General features: G+C 45.6%; 1 protein-coding gene across 2 annotated transcripts in view; it reads left to right on the top strand.

The window, feature by feature from the left end:
• pggt1b (protein geranylgeranyltransferase type I, beta subunit) overlaps nucleotides 1-19,459 on the top strand; it is a 73,061-nt gene that overhangs the window by 10,353 nt on the left and 43,249 nt on the right. For both annotated transcript variants that reach the window (XM_072281410.1, XM_072281409.1), the window contains exon 2: nucleotides 7,018-7,136. In XM_072281410.1, coding sequence (XP_072137511.1) covers nucleotides 7,018-7,136 — 119 coding nt within the window. The remainder of the gene's footprint in view (nucleotides 1-7,017; nucleotides 7,137-19,459) is intronic.

The raw sequence follows: 19,459 nt of genomic DNA, 5'->3' as shown, positions 1-19,459 counted from the left end.
CTAGCAGCTTGTTTTGGTTTTGAGTGTGATAAGAGGGTGCTATTAACCAATTGGGATAGTTGTTATGGTATTGGTGTATTTGAAGATACTGTATGTGTGGGGTTTTGGGGCAGAACCCTGTCTGGTCCCTACCAGACACTCAGCTATCATGTGTGGCTCCAAGTAGCTGTTTGCATGCACCCTGGTGCAGCGCTATGACAGGCCGGCTAAACCAGCTGAGGATAGCCGGCAGGTCTCGTATGCCCAGTGAGACAGGGACATGCCTGTCCTAGCTTGCGAAGTCAGTTCTGCTGGACTGGCGGGTGAGATCCCATGGCCAGGAAAGCGTGTTTGCAACACTGTGGAGAGCAAAGGGCATGATGAGGCACAAAAGGATTCACGGTCATCCACTGCAACCAGGGAAGACTCCAGTTGTGACGCCTACTCGTACCACTGGACCTCGATTTCCAAGGTCGAGAGAATGGAACTGCCCCAACTTTTCTACTTTATAGACTCTCACGCAGCTTTCCTGTCCTTGTAGGACAGGGTTACCCAACCTTTTTCGCACTGCGGACCGGTTTCATATTGACAATATTCTTGTGGACCGGCCGACCCGGGGGGGGGGGGGGGGGGTAGGGTTGTCAACGGACAAGAGTAGCAGTCAGATACGCTGGGGTTTCCCCGAAAAGACTACAATGACCATGAAGCCTTGCGCGGGCACCAGTGCACGTGCGTAACTTGCGTGTACGATTTCTTTCTACAAACCGTTTTTGGCGATTCTGTTCGGGGGTGGGGTGTTAATCACGACTGGAATATAGATGATAATTAGCTAATACACTCAATTTCGTTTCTAAAAGGGTTTATCTAACGAATTTAATATTAAACACACACAGCGCATATTTTTCTGGCATGAATATAGTGATAAGTCAATTATCAGGGGAGCTCAAAGTAAAAGTTGAACGAACTTCCAGCAGAAGTGGTAGAGGCAGATTCGATATTATCATTTAAAGAAAAATTGGATAGGTATATGGACAGGAAAGGAATGGAGGGTTATGGGCTGAGTGCAGGTCAGTGGGACTAGGTGAGAGTAGCGTTCAGCACGGACTAGAAGGGCAGAGATGGCCTGTTTCCATGCTGTAATTGTTATATAGTTATATAAGTCAATAGCATCATAACATTTTAAGTATCGTGTGGATATTAAACACGCAGCACATATTTTCCCCGTACGAACATATAAAATCATTGCAACACACCAATATTGCTGAAGCAGAGGGAGCCCTGGGCTTGTTTTCCCGCAACAAGATGGTCCTATCGAAGGGTGACGAGAGACAGTGATACTCGAACGGGATTCCTAATGTCTAGTCTATTCCGCAATTTAGATTTCGTTGCATTCATTGCAGGGATACGTTGGAAATGGAAGCAACGTTTTCAGTGCTTTCGTGGCTATCTCAGGATATTTAGCCTTGACTTTGATCCACAATGCCGGCAGAGATGTTATGTCAAACGTACTTTTCAGCCCGCCGTCATTTGCAGGCTCGAGGAGTTGATCTTCTTCCCGCGCTGAAATGGATGAGGCGCGGGTAATGACCTCGCATGCATAATGGCTGATCAGTGGCCGTGACCGGGAATGAGGAAAGGTGCAGCTGACTCCTATCGCCAAATCATATCGTTTCCTCGCGGCCCGGTGGTTGGGGACCGCTGTCGTAGGATATGAATGTAGTTTTCTAATTTGTTCTGTATTCCATTTAAATGCATAATTTGTTACTCAGTTAAGCAGTAGCTGAGGGGTCTTAGCCGGAAACGTCGACTGTTTACTCTTTTCGATAGATATTGCCTGGCTTGCTGAGTTCCTCTGGCATTTTGTGTGTGTTGCTTGTCTTTAATACCTTGTTAACTATTTCCATGAAACTTTAATATATTAGGGCAGCCGCTTAATTGGGTCAAAATGTACTGGTCCCAGAGTGCCCCAATTAATCAGAATCCACAGTATTTTAATTTGGATCTTATTGTCATTATGTTAGTTTCTGCTAACTTTTATTAGTTTATTTTTGAAACTTGAATACTATTGATGAGGCCAGCAAATGCCCTATTTTTTGTTTTGACTAAGGTAGGTCATTTCAAGGCATCACCTACACTGGTAGATCTGGAATCACAAAAGGCTATACCAAGTAAGGGTGCCAGCTTTTTCTCTGCTGAAGAACATTAGTGGGCCAGGTGAATAACGATGACTGAGAATTTTTAGTACTCTTTAACTATATTCTTCTATATGACCCTTAGCTAGTTTTCTTTGGTTTTATCCATTGTTAACATTTCCATATGATTCAGGAGGCAACTCAGATATGTGTTGGCTGTCAGTAATTCCATTTTCCAACCTATTTCCTTCTACCTGTTCTATCTTGAATTCCATTATCACCCTCCAGGTTTGTAACAGCCATTTAACAACAAGCAATGCGTATTTGGGATAGGGGAGCAGTTGGGCAATATCCATGCAGATATGGGGAGAAAGATGTAAACACTGCATAGCGCTGGAGCTCAGGCTCCAGCCCATGTTTCTAGAGCTGAGCAGCTGCACACCTGCACCTCAAGTGTCTCACTGCTGTTTCCTTAATCTCAAGAGCTTTAATTTTGCAAACAAGTTTGTGTTCTGCTTGCCAAGACCTGGCCAGATGGAAAAAAAAATCCCCCTTGGTGTAAACTGCAAAACTAAGACTATTATTTTGATTAGCCTTCAGTTCATGCAATTCAAGCCATAACTGGTGAATTTCCCCATGGTTCAAGAGAGGAGGTGTGACAGCTTGGCCTGAACCGAGACCTGCTGATTCTGTTTTGTTCCGTGATATGAGAAATGACACTTCTATGTTTTCAGCCCTCTGTTACCCCTGAAAGCCTTGTTCATACCTCATCCCCTTGAGGCTCCACTTCTCCAACAATTTCCCAGCTGAGATTCTTACATTCAAAACTAAGATCACTTTATTTCTGATGTAAACGAAATGACGATTTGCCCAAGCTGTTGTGTGACTGCTAATAAAGCTGACCCATCCTTGATTGATGTTAAACACAAATAAAACACAATTTTTACAAGAAAAAACACAAATAGAACAAAAAAGTTTAAACTGAAATGATTAGTTAGGGTTGTGCCAGTTGGTTTAAGAACGGAGTGACTGAAGGGAAATAAGGTGTCCTGAACCCAGTAGGACTGTTGGGCCTCTGTACCCTGATGGTAGGTGCAAGAAGATGGCGGAGATAGTGGCAATCTTTGACGATAGATGTTGCTGCCTTGAGGTAGCATCTCCTGTAGATACTACCAGTGGTGGGCAAGGTTCTGCTGTGATGTATGGGGCAGAGTCCACTGCACTCTGCAGCTTCTTGCATTCCTGCACATTCGGATTGTTATGCTAGACTGTGATGCAACCTGTCAGGATACTTTCAACAGTACATGTGTAGACGTTTGTTTGAGTGTTTCGTGACAATCCAAATCTCCTTAACCTTCTCAAAAAGCAATGAAGCTGGCACGTCTTCCTTGTGATTAACTGAGGCCAGGGCAGGTCATCTGAGACATTAATGCCCAGGAATTTAAAACTGCTGATTCTCCACTGTCAATTTCTCCCCCCTTCCTTCCCCCTGCCCCAGTATAGATTGGTTGTTGTTAAGCACCACTCAACCAGGTGTCCTGTCTTGCTTCAGTAAGGTGATTTCATCACCGCATGTGGTTTGTCCAACAACAGTGGCATTGTTGGTGAATTTGCATATGGCACTGGAGCTCTGCATGGCCACAGTCATTTATGTAGAGTGCAGAGCAGGCGTTAAGCCTGCAGCCTTGAGTTGCACCCATGTTGATTGTCAGTGAGGTGGAAATATTGTTACCAATCCTTGCTGAGATCTGCTGATGAGAACGTAGAGTATACAGTTGCAGACGGAGGTACAAAGCCCCACATCTGGAAACTTGGAGATGAGTTTGGAAGGAATAATTATGTTGAATGCCGAGCTGCAGTCGCTGAGCAGCAGCTTAACGTATGAATTGCTGTTGTCTAGACGGTCCAGAGCAGAGTGAAGAGCCAAAGATGTTACATTTGCTGTTGGCCTGTTGTGACAGTAGGCACATTGAAGCATGACCAGGTCATGTACGGGGCAGGAGTTAACTCATACCATAACCAGCCTCTCGAAACACTTCATTGCAGTTGATATAAGCGCTACCAGGCAGTAATCATTGAGGCAGGCCATTATAATCTTGGGCACCCATACAGTCGATACATTTTTAAAAAGGTGGGAATTATTGTATGTACTGCTTGCAGTTTGATACAACAGTATAACTCTGAAAGGTGCTGTTCTTCGTAGTCATAGAGTAGGACAGCACAGAAACAGGTTTTTTTGACCCAAGTTGTCCATGGTGGCCAAACTGCTAAGCTAGGTTTTACACGCTTAGCTGATTGCTAAATTAGACGTCCCATTTGTCCAAGTTTGGCCCATATCACTTGTAGCTGTCCAAGTGTCTTTTAAATGTTATCGTGCATTTTTCAACCTCTTCCTTTGGTAACTTGTCCCATATGCATGAAGAAGCTACCTTTCAGATTCCCTTTTAAACCTTTTTCTTCTTGCCTTAATCCTAAGCCCTCCAGTGTTTGATACCCTCTTTCTGGGGACGAAGACTATGTATTCACCCTATCTATGCTTCTCATGATTGTATACACCTCTATAAGGCCACCCGTCAGTTACCTACACTTCAATGAATAGCATAGCCTATTCAATCTCTCCCTATAAACTCACACCCTCAAGTCATGACAACATTTGGATATACATTCTCCCGTGGAACTGGAGTTGTATGTAAGGGCAGCTGGAATAGTCCGGTCTTCACTGGTAATTGTCGGCTTTGGTCAATAGTAGTTCTGCTGTTTCCGAGTCATAAAGTTACAGGTTCAAGCCCCATTTGTGGAAATAGAACAAGTAATCTGTTAATACAGTATATTAGTGCAGCAGTGACTTATAATTGGAATATTAGAAATACACTTGAATTGACTTTATTTCTTACATTCTTCACATGGTGGTGGCATCTGTTAGTCTTGCGAGACCATGGATCTGCGCCTGGAAGGTTTCCAGGGCGCAGGCCTGGCCAAGGTTTTATGGAAGACCGGCAGTTGCCCATGCAACAAGTCTCCCCTCTCCATGCCACCGATGTTGTCCAAGGGAAGGGCAAGGGCTGATACAACTTGGCACCAGTGTCATCACAGGAGTTGCCAGAATGAGGTTGAAGGCAACATCGTACTGCCTTAGGGACTCCAGCTCCAGATTTGTCCTCAGGGTTTACTCCCGAAGCCTTTCCCCTGAGTGGGTATGGCCGCAAGGCAGCGGAGGTTTGAAATCAGAGTTTTCCCACTACCTTCCCAGGCTGACGAGCTCCATCTACCTGAAGCACTGGTTTTAAGGTGCTAGGACCCGCCTTCGCCCCTTCTCCTGTCAGTAGAAACAGTTCCACCAGGCTTAGAGGCTAAGCTACACGAGAAGGCCAGTAGTTGGACTTGGCTGTCAGAGGCTATTTGAGTCGCATACCGTGAGGAGCACAAGCTTGTCCCCACTACCACTCCTCGCCTTGACAACCTTAGGAGTAAAAATCTTTTACGTTACGTCTCTGAATGTGCAATGTGCAAATTGTAGTAATTTGTATAAAAAGTATGTGCAGTAAGACATACAACAGAACGGTCAATGTAACTTAGAGATACAATTGTGTCAGCGTGAATTAATCAGTCTGAAGGGCTGGTGAAAGAAGCTGTCCTGGAGCCTATTGGTCCTGGCTTTAATGTTACGGTACAGTTTTCCAGATGGTAGTGGCTGGAACAGTTTGTAGTTGGGGTGACTCGGGTCCCAAATGATCTTTCTGGCCCTTTTTACGCACCTGTCACTGTAAAAGTCTCGAATAGTGAGAAGTTCACATCCACAGATGTGCTAGGCTGTCTGCACCACTCTCTGCAGAGTCCTGCGATTGAGGGAAGTACAGTTGCCATACCAGGCAGTGATACGGCTAGTCAGGATGTTCTCAGTTGTGCTCCTGTAGGAAGTTCTTTGGGTTTGGGAGCTCATGCCAAACTTCTTCAACCATCTGAGGTGAAAGGCGCACTATTGTGCTTTTCTTCAACATGCAGCCGATACGTACAGACTAAGTGAGATCCTCGGTGATGTGTATTTCGAAGAACTTGAAGCTGTTCACCCTCTCAACCCCAGATCCATTGATGTCAATAGGGGTGAGCCTGTCTCCGTTCCTCCTGTAGTTCACAACTAGTTCCTTTGTTTTTGCAACATTGAGGGAGAGGTTGTTTTCTTGACACCACTGTGTCAGGGTGATGACTTCTTCTCTGTAGGCTGCCTTGTTATTATTAAAACCAATCAATGTAGTATCATCTGCAGATTTAATTAGATTGGAGCTGTGGGTGGCTCTATTGTCTGCTTTTTCATATGGTTATAAAGTAACATACAGTATTCAAAATCAAGTCAAGCAGTGATCAGGGTTGTGCTGGCTGTTTCCAGAGCCAGATGTTTGCTAGGAAGTAGCTGTTCTTGAACTTGGTGGTGTAGGACTTAAGGCTGCTGTACCTCCTGTTCCTTCTGTTCAATGGTGGGGTGCTTTTAGAGAAAAACAGGACAGTTGTGCTGTGGAATACATTAATTCTTTCAACTTCAGCTTGCAAGTTTGATGTAATTTGCAACTGAATATTTCAAAAAGTGAGTTGCACAAGACGGCAACTGAGCTGCAAGTTTTGGGCTCAGATTTTACTGAATGAGTTGTAAACCTGGAAATAAGTTGAAAAATTATTAGCTCAAACTTTTTCCCTTTAATGCATGTATTACAAGAGTACCGCAGAGGACATCTTCTAGGGTGCCATATGTTGTTTACAATGAAAGAACTTCACACATAGCTAAATGTTTTGTGTATGTCTTGTTGAGATTATGCAAATGCTGGAAATCTTGAGGAACACACAAAAGGTGCTGGAGGAACTCAGCAGGTGATATCCGTGGGATGAATTGATGATTTATCTGTTGTATTTGCAGATTGACCATTGCTTTCTTTGCATTGTCTGGTCTGGATATGCTGAGTGCCTTGCATCTGGTGGATAAAGCCAGCATTATTGAATGGATTTATTCCCTGCAGGTCCTTCCTACTGAAGACAGTGAGTGAGTTTTTGTTTTTGATCTTGTAGTCAGTGCTTTGTTGAAGATGTGTTTGCATTTTGTGCCTTTGCACTTTGCCTAATCTTAGCAATTTTGATACATGTTCTAATGTAGGATTTTTCATTAACATTGTCAAATACATGATGCTGTTAATTGGTGGTGGGAGAAAAGGTTCGCTTACTAGATGTGAGGTGCATGACATGTATAAACGTCAATCTGTGAATTGTACAGATTATGAATTTGCCAGAAATTTCAACAAATAAATGTTTTTGGGTTAATTCTTCTGATATTAAATTTAGTTTTGTCCCATTCTGGAGTGTAAAATTCTCGAATCATCACTGTTTCAAATGCTTTTAAAATAAAGACTATGTGACCTTTTAATGAAGGTTTTGGGCATATTTGGATTGAGAGGATATTCACCTGGATATTGCCTAGATTGGAAGAATTCGGTGATAGGGGGCAGATTGGATAAGATGGGTATGTTTTCCCTCGAGTTACAGAGGCTAAAGGGTGCTGTGGCAACCCACTTTCTAACACCCACGAACCGGCTCACGAAACAGCGCGCGCAGGCAGAGAGGCCGGCCCCAAAAAGGGCGCCAGGCCATCTTCACCAGCAGGAAAGGGTCTGGAAATATGCTTTCCCCACAGCAGTCCCGCCCAGGGAGGGCGGGAACGGGAAGGCTTTAAAGCAGGCCGCTAAGTTTGAATTATCCTTTTTCATCGCATCTCTAACTCACCGACTACGTGTGGTTATTTTAGCGCTGTGTGTAGCACACCGCTACAATTGGTGACCCCGATGGCCCATACGATATTTGGACCGGAGATGACCGACGCCGCATCTGTTCACGCAGATTCGTTAAAACTGCCAAGCTTTTGGCCGCTGCGACCCTGTCTATGGTTCAAACAAGCAGAAGCTCAATTCCACATTCAGCAGATTACCTCCGATTGCAGTCGCTACTACGATGTGCTGAGCTCCTTCGACCAGGAGACAGCTGCACAAGTTGGGGAGTTTATACAGTCGCCCTCGGAGGACGGCAAATACACAGCATTCAAAGCCCTGCTCATAGGGACTTTCGGACTCTCACGGCGTGAACAAGCATGCCGCTTAATGCACCTGGATGGTTCGGTTGACAGGCCGCCGTCGGCATTAATGAATGAAATGCTGGCCCTGGCTAAAGGACACAAACCCTGCCTCATCTTTGAGCAGGTGTTCCTAGAGCAACTGCCCGAGGACATATGCCTGCTGCTGTCCGATGCAGATTTCAGCAACCCCCGGGAGGTGGCGGCCCAGGCAGATGCGCTGTGGAATGCCACGAAAGAGAGAGGGGCATCCGTCGCACAGATCACTAAGCTGCGTGCCCAATGGCAGACCAGACCAGGCCCGGCAGCAGAGCCTACAAAACTCGGCGACGTGAGTGAGGAGCCCAACGAACAATGGTGCTTCTACCACCAGCGGTGGGGCACAGAGGCCCGCCGCTGCAGACCACCCTGCAAATTCCCAGGAAATGCCAGGGCCAGCCGCCACTGATGGCTACGGCGGCTGGCCATCAGGACAGCCTCCTGTATGTCTGGGACAAGCAGTCGGGACCACGCGTTTTGGTCGACACCGGAGCAGAGATCAGCGTCTTACCTCCAACGAGTTACGACACCCGCAACAGAGAACCCGGACCCACCCTGAGGGCTGCAAATGGCAGCACAATACGGACCTACGGCACCTGCACGGTGTGGCTACAGTTCAGCTCCAGCCGGTTCACGTGGGATTTCACACTGGCCACCGTGGCCCAACCACTCCTGGGGGTGGATTTTCTGTAAGCCCACAGCCTGCTGGTCGACCTGCAAGGGAAGCGATTGGTCCACACCAAGACTTTTCAAACGTTCTCCTTGGGTGAAGAAAAGTTGCCAGCCCCACACCTGGACTCCATCACACTGTCCAACAACGAATTCATCAGGGTCCTGGCGGATTTCCCATCAGTACTGACACCACAGTTCACGGCAGCCATGCCCAGACATGGAGTACAGCACCACATCCCGAGCCAGGGACCACCCCTCCACGCCCGTGCTCGAAGGCTTCCCCCGGATAAGCTCCGACTGGCGAAAGAGGAGTTCAAGAAGATAGAGGAATTGGGGATCATACGACAGTCCGACAGCCCATGGGCCTCCCCCCTGCACATGGTGCCCAAGGCAACAGGGGGGGCTGGAGACCATGCGGTGACTACCACAGACTGAACAAGGCTATAATGCCAGACCACTACCCTGTGCCGCAGATTCAAGACTTCGCAGCAAACCTACACGGCGCAAGGATCTTTTCCAAGGTAGACCTCGTCTGGGGATACCATCAAATCCTGGTACATCCAGACGACATCCCCAAAACATCACTCATCACCCCGTTGGGACTTTTCGAATTCCTCCGAATGCCGTTTGGTCTAAAGAATGCCTCACAGACGTTCCAGCGGCTAATGGACGCGGTGGGACGCGACCTGGACTCTGCATTCATCTATTAGGACGATATCCTCATAGCCAGCAGTAGTCGTCAGGAGCACCTGTCCCACCTCTGCCAGCTCTACTCCCGCCTGAGGGAATTCGGTCTTACAATCAACCCAGCCAAATGCCAGTTCGGACTCGACACCATCGACTTCCCGGGCCACAGGATGACTAAAGGCAGGGCAACCCCGCTGCCCGCCAAGGTAGACGCGGTCCGCCACTTCCCCCAACCCAACACAATCAAAGACCTGCAAGAATTCGTGGGTATGGTGAATTTCTACCACCGTTTCCTCCCCTCAGCAGCCCCTGTTCACTCTGATGTCGGGTAAGGGCAAGGACATTACCTGGGACGAAGAGCCCGCAGCCACTTTAGTTAAAACCAAAGAAGCCTTGGCAAACGCCGCGATGCTAGTGCACCCCAGAACGGACGTTCCTACTGCCCTCACAGTGGACGCATCCAACACAGCAGTCAGTGGAGTGCTGGAACAACTCATCGAGGGTCGCTGGCAACCCCTGGCGTTCTTCAGCAAACACCTACGACCACCCGAACTCAAGTACAGTGCTTTCGACCGGGAGCTATTGGCACCATACCTGACAATCCGGCATTTCAGATACTTCTTAGAAGGTAGGCCCTTCACCGCGTTCACAGACCAAAAACCGCTTATCTTTGCGTTCACGAAGGTGTCCGACCCCTGGTCGTCCTGCCAGCAGCGACATCTGCCCTACATCTCCGAATACACGACGGACATCCGGCATGTCTCGGGAAAGGACAACGTCGTGGCGGATGCACTTTCCAGACCTACCATACAGGCCCTGTCCCAGGGGGTGGACTATGCAGCGCTGGCAGAGGCACAGCAGGCAGACGATGAGATCCCTAGTTACAGGACTGCAGTCTTCGGTTTGCAGCTTCAAGCCCTCCCCATAGGCTCAGGTGAGAGGACCCTACTGTGTGACGTAGCTACCGGCCAACCTCGCCCCGTCGTCCCGGCAGCCTGGCGCCGGCGAGTTCTTGAATCCATTCACAACTTAGTGCACCCTTCCATCAGGACAACTGTCCGGCTAGTCTCCAACAGGTTCGTGTGGCATGAGCTTCGTAAACAGGTCAGTGAATGGGCCAAAACGTGCATGCAGTGCCAAACAGCCAAGGTGCAGTGGCACACCAAGGCTCCACCGCAGCAGTTCGAACCCACCTGCCAGAGGTTCAACCACATTCATGTGGATATCGTGGGGCCCCTGCCAGTGTCGCGAGGAGCACGGTACCTCCTAACTATGATAGACCGGTTCACCAGATTGTCAGAGGCGGTCCCGCCCACCGACACCACCTCCGAATCCTGCGCCCGAGCACTGATCGCAACCTGGGTAGCACGCTTCGGGTTACCAGCCCACATTACCTCCGACAGGGGCGCCCAGTTCACCTCCAGCCTGTGGTCAGCTATGGCCAGCCTTTTAGGATCGCAGCTACACCACACAACTGCCTACCACCCACAGTCGAATGGGCTAGTGGAGCGTTTCCACCGTAACCTGAAGTCGGCTCTCATGGCCCGCCTGGAGGGGCCTAACTGGGTGGATGAACTTCCCTGGGTCCTGCTCGGAATCCGCACGGCACCCAAGGAAGATCTGCACACCTCGTCGGCCGAGTTGGTGTACGGTGCACCCCTGGTCGTCCCAGGAGAGTTCATACCAGCCCCAAGGGGGCAAGAGGAAGAACCCGCAGCAGGCCTGGACAGACTACGTGAGAGGCTCGGTAACCTGGCCCCCATACCCACTTCACAGCATGGACAGAGCCCAACCTGCGTACCCAAAGACTTGCAGAACTGTAAGTTTCTTTTTGTACGACGGGGCGGACACCGGGCACCGCTACAGCGGCCCTACGAGGGGCTGTTTAAGGTGATCAGGAACAACGGGTCCACGTTCATGCTGGATATTGGGGGGAGAGAGGAGGTTTTCACGGTGTACCGACTCAAACCGGCCCATGTGGACGGCGCAGCCGGTCCAGGCTCAGGCACCACAGCGCAGGGGCAGACCTCCCAAACAGAGGCCGATCCAGACTGTGGACACTGGGGGAGGTATCGCCGGTTCTGGGGGTGGGGGGGGGGGGGGTTATGTGGCGACCCACTTTCTAGCACACACGAACCGACTCACGAAACCGTGCGCAGGCAAAGATGCCGGCCCCAAAAAGGGCGCCAGGCCATCTTCACCAGCGGGGAAAATCCCGCGCGCGGAAAGGGTCTGGAAATATGCTCTCCCCACAGCAGTCCCGCCCAGGGAGGGCGGGAACGGGAAGGCTTTAAAGCAGGCCGTGAAGTTTGAATAAACCTTTTTCATTGCAACTCTAACTCACCAACTACATGTGGTTATTTTAGCGCTGTGTGTAGCACACCGCTACAGTGCCCTGATTTAAAAAGTCTTTAAAATTATAAGAGGCTTGGATAGTCATAATCTTTTAACCCCATGTTGTTGCCTCAATAACCAGAGGACATAGTTTAAGATAAAGGGAAGAAGTTCTAAATCGGAATTACATGGGAAGTGCTATTTTTAAACATAGTGGTTGATATCTGGAACTCAGTTGCAGAGTAGTTGGTAAAACTCAGTGGCTATGTTTAAGAGACATTTAGGCAGACACTTAAAAAGATACAGACCTAATGTAAATCAGAATCAGGTTTATTATCACTTAGAAATATCATGAAATTAGTTGTTTTGCGGGAGCAATAAGTTGCAATACATAAAATTTATTTTAAGTTATGATAAGAATTATTTTTAGATAGTCCAAAAAGAGAGCAAAATAGAGTGTGTTCATAAACAGTTCAGAAATCTGACGGCGGATGGCGTTCCTAAAATGTTGAGTGTGTCTCTTCAGGCTCTTGCACCTCCTCCTTTATGGTAGTAATTTAGAAGAGGGCATATCCTGAATGGTGAGAGTCCTTAATGATGAATGTGGCCTTTTTGAAGATGTCCATGTTCCTGGGGAGACTGGTGCCCAAAATGGAACTGTGTGAGTCTGCAACACTCTGCAGGTTTTTATGATCCTGTGCATTAAAGCCTTCATACCAGGCAGTGAGGCAACCAGTTGGTTTCTTCTCCCTGGTACTTCTGTAGAAATTTGCTAGAATCTCTGACAACATATAAAATCTACTCAATCTCCTAATAAAGTATAGCCACTGGCGTGCCATCTTCATGATTGCAGTATGATGCACTCTGGATAGATCCACAGAGATTTTGATGTCCAGGAGCTTGAAGCTGCTCACTCTTTCCACTGCTGATCCCCTGATGAGGACTGGTGTGTGTTCTTCCAACTTCCCCTTCCATAAATCAATAAGTCCATGATCTCAGTGATGTTGAGTGTGAGGTTGTCGTTGTGACACTACTTAACAAGCTGATCTGTTTCTCTCATTTTCACCTCATCACCATCTAAAATTTTGCCAACAATTGTATCATCGGTGAAATTATAGATGACAGTTGAGTTGCGCCTAGCTACACAGTCATGGGTATAGAGAGAGCAAGGTAAGTACGATTAGTGTAGACGACAAATGATTATAAACCACGTGGGCCAAAGGGCTCATTTCTGCGCTGTACAACTCTGTCTGTATGATTATTACTTCCAGGATTTTGATGAGTTATTTCTAGACTTGCTGCAGTCATTTTGGTGAAGATACTTTTATCATGCTGTTGTAAAAGGAACACCAAGATTTAGATCCAATGGTGGTACATTTACAAGTCAAAATATTGTGCCATTTGGAAGGCAGTCTGTCTGTAGTTGTGTTTCAATCTATCTATTGCCATGTGCCTCTTGGTGGAAGGCATTATGAGTTTTGGAAGTGCTGTCAGAGTAACTTCGGCAGATGTTTTCTAGATAATGTGTACAGAAGTAGTAATATGATAGTGAAGAGACTATTTAAAGTGGTGTGTAGGATACTGATCAAGCAGGAGACTTCAACGCAAATGCTGTTGTTCATCTTGAAGGTTGTTAAAGTTGTGAGTGGAGAGTAGTCACTATGCACCTAGCCTGTACCTTGTAGAAAATGTCACAGGTGAATCACACGCTGCAGGACTCCATGTTTCTAATCTTTTCTTGGGGTCTTGGTGTTTATGTAAGTGTTTCCAGTTGAGTTTCTAACCAGTGGTAACCTTCTCGCGCATAGAATGGTGATGGTTGGTCACTACGTGATGGAATGCTTTTAACTGTTTAGGATGGGTGGTTAGATTCACTTATTAGAGATGGTCATTTTATATTGGTTTGTTGGCAAGGGAAGTTTCTTGCCACTTCTCAGGTCCTGCAGGTAACAGTTTCATTATTGAGGAAGCTACTTTCAAGTGAAAGTTTTGCGATAATTAGTAAACTTATTTACCCTGCCTTTGTGATGGAAGGGAGGTCATTGTTGCAGCTGAAAATGGGCTTGTGACTCTGTCCCAGGAAATTCCTGCTACGGTATCCTGACGTTGGGTTGACGTCCAATAATTGTAACAATTTTCCTTTTTGCAAAGTGTTGTGTTCAAGAATGATGTGCCATCAAATTCTTTTGTTTTCCTTCTCTGCTTGTGTTTTTATTAGAGTGCCTCATGTATTTATATGCCTCATGTTTTTAATACTAAAGTTGCCTCATTGAAGTGATAAAATGTGTAATATTCTAGCCCAGTAGCCTGAGAGCAGCTTAAACTTGTGATGCTACCATTTATTTGTATTTGGTGTAATAAACATCATTGAGTTGTACAGCACAGAAAAAGATCCTTTGGCCCATACTTGCCCAGACTGACCTAAATATTGTATATGTTTAAGCTAATCATATTTTCCTTTCAATGCTTGTCATACCTGTGTATATACAGTGGATTCCAGTTAATTGGAACACATCAGGACCAGTACATTTTGGCCCAATTAAGCAGCTGTCCCAATTATCTAAGGTTTCATGGAAATCATTAAAAAGGTATGAAAAATACAAACTACTGTTTAACTGAGTAACGAATTATGTATTTCAATGAAATGCAGAACAAATTGGAACACTATCAATATTACTACAGTAATATAAAACTGTGTATCAGTTTGTAATGGTTACCAATAGAGGAACTCATTGAGTGTATGCGGGCATTGTACTTGATTGGTAAACTATCCATTCCTAGCCCCTTAAAGCATCAAGGTTTAACAACTTTCCCAATAAACAACAATTTCTTTTTATCAGTTCCTGACATTTTGAACAACATAACATAGTTATGTGATCCATTATTTTCTTTGAACCTGATAGCGTTGCATTTTGTAGCAAAGGGAACTGTCTGGCATGGCACGATTTTGAAGATAAAGGCCTGTTTCATCAACATTGTAGGTATCACCTGAATAAAATTTTTGAAGTAAGTTTGGGAGATTTGTAGGTTTCCATGCTTCTGCACTTACAATATCAACACTATCTTCTCGCAGTGTGCTTTCTTGAATTTAGTGTGGTGCCTACATTTCCATCGAGACAACCAACCATCTGTTCCTTTAAGATCTTCATGAACCAGCTGTTTAGCTAGCTCCCCTGACTTGTTTTTTTTTAAAACATTGATCCACTAACACGCACACTTCGTCCAGTTGCAATAGAAAACTATTGATTAAGGATTGATTGAGAAAACCTCTTGAGCATCCGGATCCTTATCTTCATGCTTTTGTTATTGGGATGTTCCCTGTTGTCCCTCATGTAATGCCCATTCTTCTGGTGGTTTATCTTGCAGATGTATCAAGCGTGTAATTGAAGATTTCGGCATCCCAGTTATCTCTGCCAGCTGACAATGAGTGATGTTAGGCGGATGGTTTTTAATTTGATTGAGTAGGCTAATCTTTTTGGCTAGTGTTGAATTTTTTCATGGCAGAGATCTCAATTTCTTTTTAATTCAAAAATTAAAAAAAAACAATTATCAGATATCACTGCTTTGAATCGGCTTCTGTTGGTCCAAATGGATAACGTTACAACTGTTCACCCTAAGCATAGGAGTGTCTAAGGTCCACACAAGTTCACATGACTGACTGTCTCCTTCCCCAATTAAGTGGCACTGTGTCCTAAATAAACAAAAGCAATCCTGGCTATTTCCTCTATTTTTGTTATTTGAGTTATCCCAAATAAGCAGCTGTCCCGATAACTGATGGCCCAATTAACCAGAATCAACTGTACTCCTCAAATGTATCCAATGTACCTACTTCAGCTGGTTCCATATACCTACTACCCACTCTGTGTTTCAAAGGTACATTTAATGTCAGAGAAATGTATACAATATACATCCTGAAATGCTTTTTCTTCGCAACCATCCACAAAAACAGAAGAGTGCCCCCAAAGAATGAATGACAGTTAAATATTAGAACTCCAAAGTCTCCCTCAGCTCCCCTCCCTCCCACACATAAGCAGCAGCAAACAACGATCCCCCCTCTCCCCACCGGCAAAAGAAAGCATTTGCATCCGCCACCAAGCACTCAAGCGTGAGCAAAGCAACAGCAGAGACAGACTTGCAGTACCCCAAAGACTGCTCGTTCACCCGGTATTCGACATACCACAGGCTCTCTCTCCCTAATAAGGGAGAAAGAGGTGTCTGCATTTCCCAGCGAGAGGGGAGACATAACAAACAACTCGCTGGTTTACGATGTTAAAAGTCCATTGCATCGCTTTTTCCAGGCTCTGTGCCCAAAGATCTCGGGTCTCTGGGCACACAGTCTTAGATCTTCCATCTCCCACGACACACCAATTTCCTGCCCAGACACTGACCTCTGATCCCTCCCCATCTCCAGAGCCATGAAATATCGAACCTCCAAAGGCAAGCGAGGCTCTTGGGCTGCACCTTTGGCGTGCTGATTAACAGCCAGTTGTGAAACCCTGAGAGCGGGTCCCATTCCTGCAAGAACCGTAGTCAGTGTGTAACTCCAGGTCAGGGTCTTCAAAAGAACCCTGTGTAAGTTGCTTCTCAGGTTCTTATTAAATCTTTCACTTCTAATCTTATTCCCCATCCTTGCAAGAATGATCGCTCACCCTATCTATACTCTTCAAGATCTTATGTACTTCTATTAGAATAATAACCCTTAAGTTTAACAATCTGAAGAATTGCATGGAAGTTGGAAGTTTATTTTTGACAGGACAAGTTGGTTTCCATGTTGTATGAATTTAAAGTAACAATGTAACTTTAAATTGAACATTCTGAAGTTGGTTTTAAAGGTGTTAATAATAGAATCTGTAAAATTGTGACTCGCCAAATACAGAAAAAAAGCTGATAAAAGGCTATATATTTTTAGAGATGCTGCCTGTGGCTGTGCAAAATGTTTATACAGAATGGCATTAGATGACACCGCTGGGGTGGTGTCTTTACAGCATGATGGAAGAGCAAATCATTAAACTGGCGATGATGAACTATTTCTGCAGTTTGCTCAAACTAGCAAAAATAACATTTGAGATCAAGGAAAATAGTTTTAAGTTTCATTAAACGTTACAGGACTCTTGGTACAGTGTTTAGCAATGCTGGCTATGATATACCCAAAAATGTCAAATATGTTGAAATACTTTAATACTTAAACACATGCAGTTGGTAGTTGTACAGAGAGGATACATAATTATTTATGGTCAATAGTAACCTGTATTCTTAATATGCAATGCATATTACGGAACATTCTGCATAATGAGTCATCATTTTTTTATTTTTGAGCAACGTAGCTGCATTGACATTTCATAATGCTAAACTACAAAGTTTATTAGATTTCTATTGTTCTGTGCAAAATCTGATCCAGAATCATGCTGGCTAAGCACAACTCCAATGTAATAATTTTAGTTTGGTGATAACACTGCTATTGTTGGTTGAATCAAAGAATCAGCGTATAGGAGGGAGATTGAAAATCTGGCTCGGTGCTGCCGCAACATCTTTTCACTTAATGTCAGCAAGAGCAAGGAGCTAAATACTGACTTTGGTAGGTGGAAACCAGAGCTCCATGAACCAGTCCTTATCAGGGGATCAAAGATAGAGAGGGTCAGCAACTTTAAATTACTTGGTGTTATCCTTTCAGAGGACCTGCCCTGGGCCCAGTTCGTAAGTGCAGTTACAAAGAAAGCACAGCAGCATCTCCACTTCCTCTGAAGTTAGCAAAACTTCAGCATGACATTTAATACTTCGACAAACTTTCATAGATGTGTGGTGGAGAATATATTCACTGTTTGCATCACAGCCTGGTATGGAAACACCAATGGCCTTGAACAGAAAGTCCTACAAAAAGTCGTGGATGCGGCGCTGCCCATTACAGGTACAGCCCTCCCCCACCAGTGAGCACATGTACATGGAGTGTTGTTGCAGGAAACCAACATCTATCAGAAAGGGCCCCTACCAGCCAGATCGTGCTCTCTTCTCAGTGCTGCCATCAGGAAGAAGATACAGGAGTCTCAGGATTCTCACTGCCAGCTTCAGGAAAGGTTACTACCTCTCAACCTTCAGGCTCTTGAACCATTGGGGATAACTTCATTCAACTTCACTTGCCTCATCATTGAACTGTTCCCCAACCTATAGATTAACTTTCAAGCACTCGCATCTCATGTTCTCAATACTTACTACTTATTTACGAATTATTTTTCTCTTTTGTATTTGAACGGTTTATCTTGGATTCACTGAGTATGCTTGTAAAAAAAACTGAATTTCACGGTTGGATATGGTGGCATATGTGCACTTTGATAATAAATTTACTTTGAACTTGAATGCAAAAGTAACTCCCTCAAGGTTCATAGTTCTATGGGTTTCACTGTATGTTTCAATATACTCAGAATCTCCTTTTCCAATAAAGTCCATCATATTAACCCTCCCTTCAACCTTACCCTTGGCAAATTCAATGTGCTCATAGATTTGGCATGAAGATTAAAACTATCTGTATACCATACTTAATAATAAACACTTGATTTTGTATTTATTATTAAATCAACAGGCCAGGCACCATCGATAGAAATGAATAAGCAGTCAACAGTTCAGGCTGAGACTTAGCTGGTTTCTTCTTCCCTTGGCCGTGGGGCTAAATTACTCTAATGCTCCTCACTGCCCTAACTAGGAACCTTTATCTAAAGCAGCCTTTCTGGACCTTTTTGCCATGGAGGAACCTTTGAAATAATTTTCAGGTCTCAGGGAACCCTGTGTAAAAATTATTATATCTACAGCTCACAATATGTTAGTGTGATCAGTTCCCATCCCCCTCCCCCTCCCCCTCGTTGTCCATCGAAATCTGATGACAACGTCCACTCCTTTACCGGTGAGATCTTTGATGACTATGCAGTCCTATCCTGGACCCACAAGCTCTATTGCAGGTGGGACATGTATATGTGGTAGTGGTGGCAACCATGGCTGCATTTCTCCTGGCTCTCCTCTGCTGTCTTCTGGTTGTTCTTTCCATCTCCGGAATACGAACCCCTTCCCTACACAGCTGTCGCCAAGCGGTACGGTCAGCAGCAACCTCCTCCAGGTCCTCTGGTCTGATCTTGCACTTCCTTAAAGCATTCTTCATCTGATCCTTATAGCGCTTCTTCGGCCCTCCAGCTGAGCATCGACCATGATGTAGTTAGACGTATAACACTCTGCGGGGTAGCCAACATGGGGGCATCCTTATCACATGCCCCAGCCACTGCAGCTGACGCTGGGTGATCATGGCCTCAATACTTCTGCAGTTGGTCTTTACAAGTATTTCAGTGCGAGGCACCCGCTCACACCAGGTATTTCCCAGGATGTGCTGGAGGCAGCTTATGTGGAAGCGCTCCAAGTACTTGATGTTACGGCTTTAGGTTACCCAAGCTTCACCGCTATAAAGGAGGGTGGTGACACAGACCGCTTGGTATACGGCGACCTTTGTGGAGGGACAAAGGCTCCTGTTCTG

The sequence above is a fragment of the Mobula birostris genome, chromosome 17, assembly GCF_030028105.1.
Source record: "Mobula birostris isolate sMobBir1 chromosome 17, sMobBir1.hap1, whole genome shotgun sequence".
Classification (NCBI taxonomy): Eukaryota; Metazoa; Chordata; class Chondrichthyes; order Myliobatiformes; family Myliobatidae; genus Mobula; species Mobula birostris.
The sequence above is the reverse complement of the archived record's forward strand: the minus strand, read 5'-3'. Positions and strand labels throughout refer to the sequence as shown.